Source organism: Panthera uncia, assembly GCF_023721935.1.
Source record: "Panthera uncia isolate 11264 chromosome C1 unlocalized genomic scaffold, Puncia_PCG_1.0 HiC_scaffold_3, whole genome shotgun sequence".
In the NCBI taxonomy this organism is placed as follows: domain Eukaryota; kingdom Metazoa; phylum Chordata; class Mammalia; order Carnivora; family Felidae; genus Panthera; species Panthera uncia.
Genome location: NW_026057584.1, coordinates 34,798,027 through 34,810,577, shown reverse-complemented (window position 1 = coordinate 34,810,577; position 12,551 = coordinate 34,798,027). Strand labels below are relative to the sequence as shown.

General features: G+C 46.4%; 1 protein-coding gene across 1 annotated transcript in view; it reads left to right on the top strand.

Moving 5' to 3' along the window:
• Positions 1-12,551, top strand: part of LOC125911786 (aldehyde oxidase 2) — an 86,297-nt gene that overhangs the window by 22,628 nt on the left and 51,118 nt on the right. Inside the window, exons 11-17 of the mRNA XM_049615924.1 lie at positions 3,283-3,434; positions 5,419-5,512; positions 7,512-7,621; positions 9,226-9,410; positions 10,085-10,259; positions 10,342-10,344; positions 11,784-11,876. Of these exons, the coding sequence (XP_049471881.1) occupies positions 3,283-3,434; positions 5,419-5,512; positions 7,512-7,621; positions 9,226-9,410; positions 10,085-10,259; positions 10,342-10,344; positions 11,784-11,876 (812 nt within the window). The remainder of the gene's footprint in view (positions 1-3,282; positions 3,435-5,418; positions 5,513-7,511; positions 7,622-9,225; positions 9,411-10,084; positions 10,260-10,341; positions 10,345-11,783; positions 11,877-12,551) is intronic.

The following is a 12,551-nucleotide window of genomic DNA, read 5'->3' as shown; positions in this document are numbered from 1 at the left end:
CTAGCATGTGAGTACATGCATATAAGTGCTCAATTCAATGACTGACAAATGAAGAGTGGGAAAAAAATGAATGAATGGGTGGGCCAGGAACTTGAGTTTGGGATGCAGTGGTAGTAATGACTTTCTTAACTTAGACAACAAGGAGTTAGAACTGAAAGTTTGAGTCAAGACTTACTGGCCATTGTGTGCTTGTGGGCATCACTGGTAAGCCGGGCAGGGGACCTACCTTGGGTGTATCACTGTCATCCAGGAGTCCCGCCTTCCTGGCTTCTAACCATCATCAGCCAAACTTAGACTGTGCTGCAGACCAGCAAGCATGCCCTTCCCTGACCTCACCCCACCCGTTTGCAAGGGGAGGGACCCTTCCTGGTTTTGCCTAGCACTGCAGCCTCACAGCTTCAGGTTTGGGACAGTTCAGGTAGCACACCTAAATGTCACTCAGAAAATGAGGGGAATGTGCTTAGACTCACTCAAAATCTTGGTGAAGGCAGAAGGGAAAGAAGAGGGAGAGCAGCATGGGTGGGTTGGGAGCACAGGTGACCAGTACAAACAGATGGTTAAGACAGGAAAACCCTTCCCTGACCTTCACCCCAGGCATCATTTAACCCACCACTTTCAAACTTCTCTGTCCACAACCCTGTCCTCAAAAAAATCTGAAATAGAGTAAGTAAATGAAAATAAGATGCTCTGTTTGAAGGAAAGGGGAGACTTCTCACCATCCCTCTGTCTCTGGACCCCTGTGTCTATGCCTGAGAGAACCCTTCAGAGCACAATTCATATCCCTCAGTGTAACCGGAGTCCCTCATCTCAGGAATTCCTCATGAGGAAGCCAAGATGCAAAAGGAAAGTAAACTCACCCAAGGTCCCTGAACTGGCTGGTGGCCAGGTCACCAAGCCACATATCTCCCATTTCCAATTCAGAACCCTTTCCATTAGCACCCTTCCTCATCCTCCAGGCCCACCCCAGGGCCTGTCCAATTGGTTGTTCAAATGGACTGCTCAGTTTGGATCTGCAAACAAAGTAGAGCCAGATTCTGAAATCTGAGGAAACAGTATGCCTTCCTCAAGCCCTCTTAAAATTAAAGTGTGAGTACCCTCTAGTGGCAGAATGTTCCTTCAGGAATATTTCTCTGGATTCTTGAACTTTTCCTAAGGCCCAGAAGAATGCAGGACACTGGTGAGGGAGGGGTACATTGGAGCCAGGTGTGTGTGTGTGTGTGTTCCCCCCTCCCAGAACCCCCTCCCACAGGAGTTAAATCTCTGTGACAGCTTATGTTTGTTTAAATTTTGCATGCTAATCCATATCGCATACATGTTTGACTTAGTGTACATTTTTTTCCCTCGAAATCTTTAGTATATTAAATGCTCCAGAAAATCCCTGCATCTTTATCCCATAGGCCCATGAACTCTGAAAAGCATGAAGTTAAAACAAAACCCACATTCTCAGAATCAAAGTTAAAGCTCTTTCCAACTACTGGAATATAAGCTAGGTGTTATGACCAAAGATATAGTAAAATACGAATAGTACAGTAAATACAATTTTCTCAGTGCAGCTATGCCATGGCTCGCCCAAAGCCAGGGGGTAATGTGAGCAGTGGAATCAGAGCAGAGCAGACAGCTAGACTTTTACTCTCCCCTGGGGCTGAACTGCCCTATTTTACCTACATCAAATAAAAGATGGTTGTGCTGGTCTGTATGATGCTTCTGACCTTTAAATAAATAAATAAATAAATAAATAAATAAATAAATAAAGTCTTTTTGTTTTTGACTTCTTCCCTACTAATAAGGCTCTGGGTCTATTAGGTAGGAGGAATTGTATGACAAGAATCAAGCTTGGTCTTCTCAGTGCTCCTGTGAGCAAAAGTATGGCCAGGATTTTTGCAGAAGTTAAAGACCAACCTCCAGTGGACCCTGTGGTGAGAGGAAGCAGCAGACCATCGCTGATGGGTCTGGGATGGGCTCCTATGTTGCAGAGTGCCTTTTATGAAACACTGGGCCGCAATAGGGTAAGGACTCTAGGTTGAGACATTCCAGGAAGGAGTAGCAGTTTAGTTACCTTCAGGCAAGATTTGCTTAGTATAAGGATAATAAAGAACAGAGAGTAGTTTCCCTAATCTATTAGGTTGGCTGTGATTATTGAAGTCACAGGTATGTTATGTGTTATGTGGGTATGTTAGCAAAGGAGGGGGAAGTATTGTGCCAAGTACATTTTTAATATTGATAAAAGATAAAGCTATATGGGAGGGTAAAATATTCTCAAAGATTAATCTACAAGAGAAAACTCAAAGCATAGCCTGTGACATTATGAAAACAGACTAACTGCAATTAGAACCCAGCCCTGGAAGTGATGTCCAATCAGACTCTATGTGAGAGCAACTCATTCTACAAACCTGAGGAAGTAAAGGATTAATTTCAGAAGGCCAACTAAGTGATCTCCTGATGACTTGGGTGATTGCTTCACTTCAAAGATTGATCTGAACTTTTTTCATACCTATTGTGGGGAAACCCCAAAGCTGGTGCTAGTATCCTGCCTATACTCACAAGTATGCCTGCAACACCTGTTAATTTTTAATTACTTCCTTTTTCAGGTGGCACATAGCATTGCCCCAATGATTCTGGATGCTTTCCCATCGCTCCTGCTTTTCTGGCCCCTCCCTGGGGACTCCCAATGTCCTGAGATCCAATAATACCCAAAATAATACTTGGGGAAGCTCTTCCCAGAGGCTATGTTCATTCTGATTACCTGGTACCCCTCCTGTAAAAGATTTTGAGTCTCAAGGCTACCTGTAGAGGTGGAAATCAGCAGTCAAAGCATTATTAATTATAGACAATGATCTGGGCAATTGAAAGACCTTTGCAATTATTTTAATGTCGTCAGATTTATTCCCCTTAATCACAAAACAGCTTTGCATAGCTTCACTGTGGTTAGTTAGGAGGGGGGTCAAGGAAAGCTCTAGTAGAGTCTGCCACCTGCTACTTGTCACTGTCATTCCTTCTCTCTAGCCTCTCTTTCCTTGCATTTGTCCAAAGGAGAGTATAGACCAGCCCAGGACTCCTAATCCTGGCTGCACAGAATTACTGGGGAGACTTTGAAAGAGCCCCATCCAGAGATTCTGATTTAATTGATCTGGGAGTAGAGTATCGGTGCTGTTTTAAGTTCCCAGTGATTCTCTGTACAGCCAGTGTGGAGAGCCAATGTACCAACTGTACACTAAGGCCCAGCACCAGGATTGTAATTCAGTTGCTTCTCCAATGTCACCTAAAAAAACTTTTCTTTTCTAGGACTGACAATAGGTGCTGGCTGCAGTCTGGCCCAAGTGAAGGACATTTTGGCTGAGCAAGTTTCCGAGCTCCCAGAGGAGAAAACTCAGACATACCGAGCCCTCCTAAAGCACCTGAAGAGTCTGGCAGGACAGCAGATCCGGAATATGGCAGTATGTCCTCTGGGCCAATCATTAGGCACACTGCACGTATTTCTTTTCTTTTTTTTTTTAAGTTTATTTATTTTGAGAGAGAGAGAGAGGAAGGGCAGAGAGGGAGAGAGATAATCCCAAGCAGGCTCTGTGCTATCAGCGCAGAGCCCGATGTGGGGCTTGAACTCACAAACCACGAGATCATGGCCTGAGCCGAGAACAAGAGTTGGACGTTTAACCAACTGAGCCACCCAGGTGTCCCTACACCTATTTCTTAATCTCACTGAAATGTTGAAATAAGCACTGGCAGAATCATTATGCAAAAAGGTCCCAGCAGATTGAAACAACAGGCACAATAAATAAATGTTTAATATTTAACAAACATTATTAAAAATATATTTAAAAGACGACTCTAAATCAAGTTCAGTAGAATAGCCAAGTGACAATGTAGGTGGGAGAAAAGGAGATCACAGTTTTGCTCATTTCATAATAAGAATGGCAAAGAAACTAATTTAGTTTTAGGCTGTATTAACAGAAGTATAATACCTAAAATAAAGAGGGTAGCTTTCTCTACTCCATACTGTTCTGACCACAGCTAGAGAATAATGTACAGATTTGGGAGGCACACTTTGAAGTCTGGCTGGTTTTGACCTCAGAAGAAAGCAAAAGAGACATAGGTTTTCAAAATATGCATGCTCCCTCTGCTACATACCCCAAATGGTGTGTTAGAGATCCTTGGCATATGAGGAATCAGGGGAAGAGACAGTTCCTTGAAAAAGCTCTTCAAATGATTCCAAAATGTTCTCTCCTCCTGTTAAGAACTCTGACACCTTGCAGCCTGGCAAGGAGATCATGGCAGGAGAGTAAGGGCTTGGAAACCACATCAGAAAGAGGAATGGTGAGGGTTGGGACAGTCAGAGAGACCATGAGAGCTGCCTTCAAATATTTTTTTAAGTTTATTCAAAGGCAGAGAGAGAGGGAGAGAGAGAATCCCAAGTAGGCTCCTCTCTGTCAGTATGGAGCCTAATGAAGGGCTCAAACTCAAAAAACCATGAGATCGTGACCTGAGCTGAAATCAAGAGTCTGATGCTTAACTGACTAAGCCACCCAGACCCCCTGCCTTCAAATACTTATAGACTCATGAAGACAGATGTGATTTATTTGATATAACCACAAAGGGTAGAGGTAGAAGTATGACTGATAGGGGAAAGTCCAGGGAGACAGAATTCAGCTCAGTGGAAACAAGAACTTTAAAATCAAGCTGTTGATAGAGAATCAGGGATTCCCTGTCTTCACCCATGTTCCAGCCCAGCCCTCAGCAACCAAGGTGGTCACTGTAGATTCCATCACTATGTGGGGAAGAGAGTATTAGGTTGAATAGCCATTTTCCTCCCAAGTTCTGAGATGTTATAGGCTCAACCAGATCTAAGAAGGGGCAACTGTCTCTCAGATGCCCAGAACCCCAACACACCTGTATGAAGTCTGGCCATTTCAGGGGCAGAGTTAGATGTGGCTGAGGTCCTGTGTACCCAAGGCAGGACGGCATCTTTGTAGCTGATACCACAGCCATCTGTGCTCTGGCCAAGGCTGAGTAGGGGATGGTTCAGAATGGGCCATGGAGACCCACTGTTTAGGTTGGAATCCCAGTCCTGCCCCTTCCTAGCTGGGACACCATGGTCAAATTTCATCATTTCTCTGTGCTGAGTATCTTCAGCTGAAAAATGGAGACAATGGCATCAGTCTCACTGGGTTAAAAAAAAGTAAGTAAATGTGTGTAAAGAAGTAGAACATACCAAATGCTGTGTGAGTGTTGGTTACTATCAGTTCCTGTCCCATCCAAAGTAGTGGGTGAGAGGTTCCTTCCAGACCGTCTGAATGGAGTCTCTCTACCAAGAGGACCAAGATCCCTTGTGACACTTTCACTATAAGAGGACCTTAAGCAGGTGCCTGTGGGGCCTAGGATCTGAGGAATAGAATGACCAAGGCAATAACTCTTTCTTTTTAGTCCTTAGGGGGACATGTTATAAGCCGACATTGCTATTCGGATCTGAATCCAATTTTGGTTGTGGGCAATGCTACCCTCAATCTGATATCAGAAGGTAAGCTACCCCAGAACATTCTAGATTGCACCTAAGATTTTTTGTCTTTCTTTTTAAGGAATTGGTATAAGTCAGAGTGCTGATCTCTGGCTCTTAATCCACCATGGGAAGCTCAGGCTCCTAGAGGAAGGCACACTGATACAAGGGAGTGGCTAGTGCTTCCTTCTGGCACCACTGCCCATGTACACACAACATTCACCCCACCATAGCCGTGTGACAGCCAGGGGTGGTGTGCAGAGGCTGAGGTGAAGGCTGTCTGCTGTCTGAGGACTGTTGTCTACTCTCCTTCATTCCTACTCCCCTCAGTTGCTGTGTGAGAAGCCACAAGTCTGGGGAAGACACACAACAAACACCATGGGCCCTCTAGGGACAGAAGGAAGACAATGATGAATTTTACATGCTGGCTGAAAGGATCATTCCCTGGGGCTGCTCCATGCAACACTACCCTTGTCTCCCTGGAAACACTCAGCTCTCTCCCTGCCTCCACTGCTCCAAGAATGCTGACGTACCCCTTTACTGGGCACTAACTGTATGCCAGGCTGCATTGGACATCTTATACACAGCATGACTAGTCCAACCAACCACCCAGCTGTCACTTGTAGAGACAAGCACAGGATGGGAACTATCATCTGTATCAGGCTGCCTCTCCAGGGCCTCTGGCTCTACCTCCCATCACTTCTCCTGGTCCTTCACCCACAACCCATCAAATATACACTCCTTCTGTCCCTCCCACTTGGCCAGCCAGTCATTTACCCCTCCTATGGGTGGACCGGACCCAGGCACTAGGGTGCAGGGAAGCAATCACAATCTGCTCCCCACATGAACTTCAGGGGTGTATCCAACCAGGAATTATATCACAGGCAATGTAACCCTCCCAAGGGGTTTATTGGCCATAATACGATCTCATCCCTAACTGGTGGGAAGTGCTGGGAGAGCCTTTGTGCAGAGGAAAAGCTCACACACCCTTATTCAGCTTTGCATGGGGCCCGCCCAGGAGGGAGGAGAGGAAAGGCCTCACCCTGGCCTGGCCTGGCCTGGTCAGCCATTTTCCTGAGTCTTCCCCGCCTGTGGTTGAATGTGACCCCAACCTGACCCCCAAACACCAGAAAAGAAGAAGCCAAGAATCTGGGGCATCTGGATAGCAAGGATAGCCTGGCCTGCATGCAGGGCCTTCTACTACATTAGCAGTAGTGTTCTTCTACTGGGGGTTGGTGGTTACCTTTGGCTTAAGGTCTGTGCTTTTCCAGCTCTGCCAAAGCCACCTCCACCCTGAGTGCAGTGTTTCTCTGGTGCTGGTAGATGAGCTCACTGACCTAGCAGCAGGGCAGGCCAGCAAAGGTCAGCAGGGGCTCCTTCTGGGGTTCTCCTGCTTCCTTCTCAACTACCCCTACGTTCCAATCAGCATCTTGCCTCTTTTGCCACGAACAGAATCCATCTCAGATTCACTGGGCTGTAGTTTGATCTCCTCATGGCACCTGCTGCGGAGCCGCAAACCACTGTTTAAAACCGGAGGGCCCTGCTCTGACCACTAAATTATAACACTGGGCCAAACGGAGGGTTTGTGAATTGCTCACTTTGTTTGAAAGATGTAGGTCTCCAGTTTAGATGCCAACAGCAGCAGCAAGAACAAAAAGAAATGCAATGACTTGAGCTCTGTTAATAGTGGAAATAAACTCTGTCTCCACTTGCCCTTACCTTGATCACAGTAGTGAATGAGTTAGATTTAGTTAACCAGCTTCTGCCTGAAGATGAAATGGTGCAGGCATGACAGGCCTTGGAGGTGGCAGGAGACCCTGTTCACATAGCACGTATGCAGAGACGAGAAAATGTCATACTGTCCCTGCCAGTCCTGTCTGTGCAGGGGAGTGGGGGAGCCCTGGACTGCATCACTCTGTGCAGAGGGAGGTAACCTTTTCCTCCTTGCTGCTGACATTTAAGAGTACAGAATAATCCGGCATTCCTCACTGCAACTGTGCAGAAATGTCATTTTCTTCGACAGAAGGTACACGGCAGATCCCTCTAAATGACCATTTTCTTGCCGGGTTGGCAAGTGCAGACCTTAAGCCAGAGGAAATTTTGGAATCGGTGTACATCCCGCACTCTCAAAAGGTAAGAATTCTGCTGGTTGCTTTTAAGAGTTTGTTTTTCCCTTTTCATGACAGAGAGCAGTCATCTTCAGAAATCTGAAAACAGATGGAAGGAAAATGACTGTCCTGAAAATCTGTTTCCTGTCCACTGTGGACTGGCCTAGCACCAAGGCCCTCAGACACCCTCGGGCAAGCAGCTCTGGGCTGTGATTTGGGGTTGTTGTTTCAGCTGTGGGGTGGGGCCTGCTGAGGGCATGTGGTTGTGCTTCCACACCCCTTTATGTCTACAGATCGACTCTGGGAGGCGGAAATTAAAGCTCTCTGGCTGTGGATGAGCTTCTCTGCCTGACCCACAAAGAGGTGGAAGCTGGAACAGGGTCTCCCCTCTTCCCACTCTAGCTAACCCCAACAGCTCACAGGAACAAGAGGACCTCCAGATGTTTGCTAACACAGGATGTCTGGGATTGATGTGGCCACCCAGCTGGCTTTTGAGTGGGGCCTCTGTCTTCACTCAATGCTCCGTGTCTCTCCCCAAAACCATACCCGAATCCAAGAGGATGGTCTCCCCAGAGAGAGGCAATTCAACACACACACACACACACACACACACACACACACACACACAATGGTGAAAAGCCAGGAGTTAGCTTAGTTATGTGGGAGGTCTCATGTTAAGTCATGTTTCAGCGTGTATGATCTTCATTTATTTTTCCTTTGGAATGGAAACTTTGAAATGTGTTCTAATCCAAAGTGCATCGGGGAAGGCCCAAGACAGAAAAGCAGGCAGGCACAAACACAGCACCCTTGGTGGACGCACAGATGGAAACACACTTGAGGCACAGGCCTTCGCCATTAACCTCATGTTGCAACATCAGCAGGTCACGGTGCCAAAGACCCCAGTGGGGCAGCCATTACCCTCCCGACTCTCATTCCTGATACAAGATTCCCTAGTGCACTGTCAAAGTTCTATTCAACTCTTTTATGACCTTTGCAAAGTGGAAACGCAGTCATTTCTACAAACCAAAAATGTAGTGGGTCTCTTTCGCACATCAAGCAAATCACATTTAAAAGCACCTGTGTTGGGGTGCCTGGGTGGCTCAGTTAAAGCTTCCAACTTCAGCTCAGGTCAAGATCTCACAGTTTGTGAGTTCGAGCCCTGCATCAGGCTCTGTGCTGACAGCTCAGAGCCTGGAGCCTGCTTCAGATTCTGTCTCCTTCTCTCTCTGCCCCTCCCCAACCTGTGCTCTGTCTCTCTCTGTCTCTCAAAAATAAATGAATGTTAAAAATGCCTGTGCTGGGAGGGTTCCTGCATCCTCATGAGGACAGAGGCATCTGAAGACTAGAGGCAAGAGCACCTAGAAATAAGAGCACCTGGAAATGATCCAGGTATCCTGGCCTCAGGAAAAGTGCACAGTGATCCCTGTTCCTTAAGGGCATTGGACATTGGGGATGGATTCCATTCTCACTATGAATGAGAAGCCAGCCAACTTGTCCTCTAATTGTGCCAAGTGTCTTTTGTGCCCCGTTAGATGGAGTCTAAGTGATTAATTAGTGGCACCAAGAAGCAGGAACCATGCTCTCACTTTTGACATGTCAAGTAACCCCAAGTGGTTCTTGTGTCCACAGTGGGAATTTGTGTCAGCCTTCCGACAGGCTCAGTGCCAGCAAAATGCGTTGGCTGATGTGAGTGCTGGCATGCGAGTCATTCTCAAAGAAGCCACAGACACCATCAAGGAGCTGAGCCTCTCCTATGGAGGGGTTGGGGAAGCCACAATTGGTGCACATAAATCCTGCCAGCAGCTCATAGGGAGGTAAGCAATGAACCCTGCACCCCAAAGGTGAAACTTGACATCAAAAACAAAGAACAAGTAGAAGTTTGGCTCTGGCAAGGGTTGTTAATGCCCTGGGAAGATGTGAACTCCTATATATAGAATCACTGCTTGTTCTTTCTGCAATTTTGCTAATAAAGCAAACCTCACTTGACTTTGACTAATTAGGGGCTGCTCCTTGGGGGAAGGCCACGACAACAATGACCCATGACTGTGCTCTGCCCCAGTTCTCATGTGCACATCAGCACTCCTGCAGACCCACACCAGGCAGGGTCCAAGTGTACCTAGTGCCGCTGCTGTGCGGGGACCTTTTGTTTCTTCCTCAGTAGAGGCCAGTCCGGTTCATAATGGAATTGGCCCTCATGATCTGTTTGTGTAATGTCTGGTTCCAGCATGTTCTGGCCCTTGAACATGCTTGGTTCATGTTGCAATGAAACAGGACCCATCCTCACCCTGCCATGACCCTCAGACCACTTGGTGCAGCTTCCCAGGCCTCGATTTTCCTAAAGGGCTTGGTTAGATGATTTCTGAGTTCCCTTCCAACTCATAAAAGGAGACTCCAGGTTCTCTAAATTGTTATTATCCAGTAGCTGGCACATGCCGTGTGATCGAGACTGCCCTTTGACTTGTCCCTTTCCCACCTCCAACCCCACCAGGCCCTGGAATGAGCCAATGCTGGAGGAAGCTTGCAGGCTGCTTCTGGAAGAGGTCTCCCTCCCAGGCTGGGCTCCAGGGGGAAGAGTGGAATTCAAGAGGACTTTGGTGGTCAGCTTCTTCTTCAAATTCTACCTAGAAGTTCTGCAGGAACTGAAGAAGCTTGTAAAAGTGTCTGTAAGTGTTCTGGCTTTTATGTGCCCCTTGCAGCCATAGCTCCCAGCTTTTCCACTACTTTTGCAAACTGTCTTGTGGGCAGCCTGTGCATGACCTGTCACCTGTTCTGAGTCAGGCCTTGTCAGTTCCCAGCTCTCCTTCCTTCAGGGATTCAGCCCTGAAGGGCTACCACATGAGGCTCAGGATACCACACTGTCTTCAGTTCACAGATGTTCACTACATGCCCTGAGCAATGAAACGTTACAATGCCCCTGCCTCCAGTGTGCGATTTCTTTTTCTTTTAAAATCCGCTTTACTGGGGGCACCTGGGTGACTCAGTGGGTTAAGCGTCTGACTCTTGATTTTGGCTCAGGTCATGATCTCACAGTTTGTGAGATCAAGTCCCACATTGGGCTCTGTGCTGAAGGTGTGGAGCTTGCTTGGGATTCTCTGTCTCCCCCTTCTCTACCCCTTCCCCTGCTTGTACTCTCTCTCTTTCTCTCTCTCTCAATCCCTCTCAAAATAAATAAACAATTTAAAAAATAATAAAATCAACTTTACTGAAATATAATTACTTATAATAAAATGCACCTATTTATACTCAATGAGTTTTAACAAATGTGTAAACCCATGTAGCCACCACCTCAAACAAGGTATAAAGCATTTTCATCACCCCAAAAAGTACCTTTTGGCCTCCCACCCCTGCCCCCAGGCAACCACTCATCTACTTCATGGCAGATTAGGTTTGCCTATTCTAAAATTTAATATTCAACATAAAATGTAAAATAAAATGTTATTTTTCAAAACATACTAAAATTTTATTTGTATGCAAATATTTAAGTGGCTCCTTTCTAGATTGTTTTGTTTGTATACTTCTGGAATAAGTTAAGCAAGGCAAAACATTCTCTTTCTCTCACTCTCTATTTCCTTCCCAGACCAGGATTATAACCCTCGCCCTACCTCGTACCCCCTGTTTCAAACCACACCCTACCCCAACACTCCTCAAGTCACCTCAAGTGTTCAATTTTCATTACGTGGACGTAGACCCTCACCAACCACATTCACCAGGGTAATAATCACTGCCATTTAATTTCGTAATCAAGACACTTGGTATGTTTCAGACACCCAGAGAGCCTTCTCAATTTTACTGATGAACTGCTGAGTTGCTGAGAAAAACAAGCAGGATGTGGGATCTTTTGTGTACAGTGAACTCCAGCTCATTCTGGGATGGTGTCTCTGTCCCCCAGTGTTCCAGCTTGTCCTGTCTTTACCCAGCTCACTGACAGCCCTCTCCCTCCTCTGGGTGGCTAGGGGATCAGATTCAAACCAGTCCATCCAGTTCCTCAGTATGTGGAAAGGGAGGGAGGGCAAGACACCTTCATAAAAAAAGGAGACCCCGGGGAGATGATGTAGATTTTGGTCTTCCAGGATACCCTGGCCTTGCAGTTTCTTGAATACCTCAACCAAGTCATTTTCACACAAGCCAAAGCCCAGTTTAATCATAGACTAATTGGTTTATCTTTATTGTTTTAAATGGTCTTTCAGGACAGTCATCATTATCCTGAAATTTCAGACCGATTCCTAAGTGCTCTAGAAGATTTCCCCGTCACAGGACCCCGGGGAGTCCAAAGGTACCAGGTCAGTGAGTATAATTTAACAGGAACCTAGAAACTAAGAGATAAGCTATAGTTATGTGAACAAAGCAAGCACTTCAGAGTTGTGATTCATAGTTCTGACTTTCTAGTTTGGGCTGGCACATTGCCCTTTGTTTAGGCCAAGTCAGGGAGACGCTGGATCTAAGATCGGGCCTGAGCTACCATGACACACACTCAAGGCTGAACCAGCCTGGAATGGTTTGACCATCTGACTAATCATTGATAGTATCCTGGAATGCATGTTCTTTGGGCATTTGTTTGAAGAGCACCCAAGCCAGGTATGGGGGAAGGACTGAATAAGAGGGTAGCAAGGTTCAGCCTCCAGCCCTGGTTGCAAATATCTCATCTCCAGTCCGCAAAACAAGGACCTTGCCAGTACCTGAACCCACCCTTCTTGAAGGACAATTTGGAAAGTATCTATTATTATCTGTTAGCACAAAGCCCCTCTCCCACCCCATCTCCACACATACCACACACACACACACACACACACACACACCCCACAGAGCTTCCCTGAAAAGAATTCCAAAATAAACACTTTCTCCAACTTCTTATCCTCCCAGTGATGTTTTTGAGCCACTTACAGGGGCAACCAAGGCACTGTGGTCTAGATCTGGGTGGACTCCATTGCCATTTGCTCCCCTCCCCTCTCCCCTGC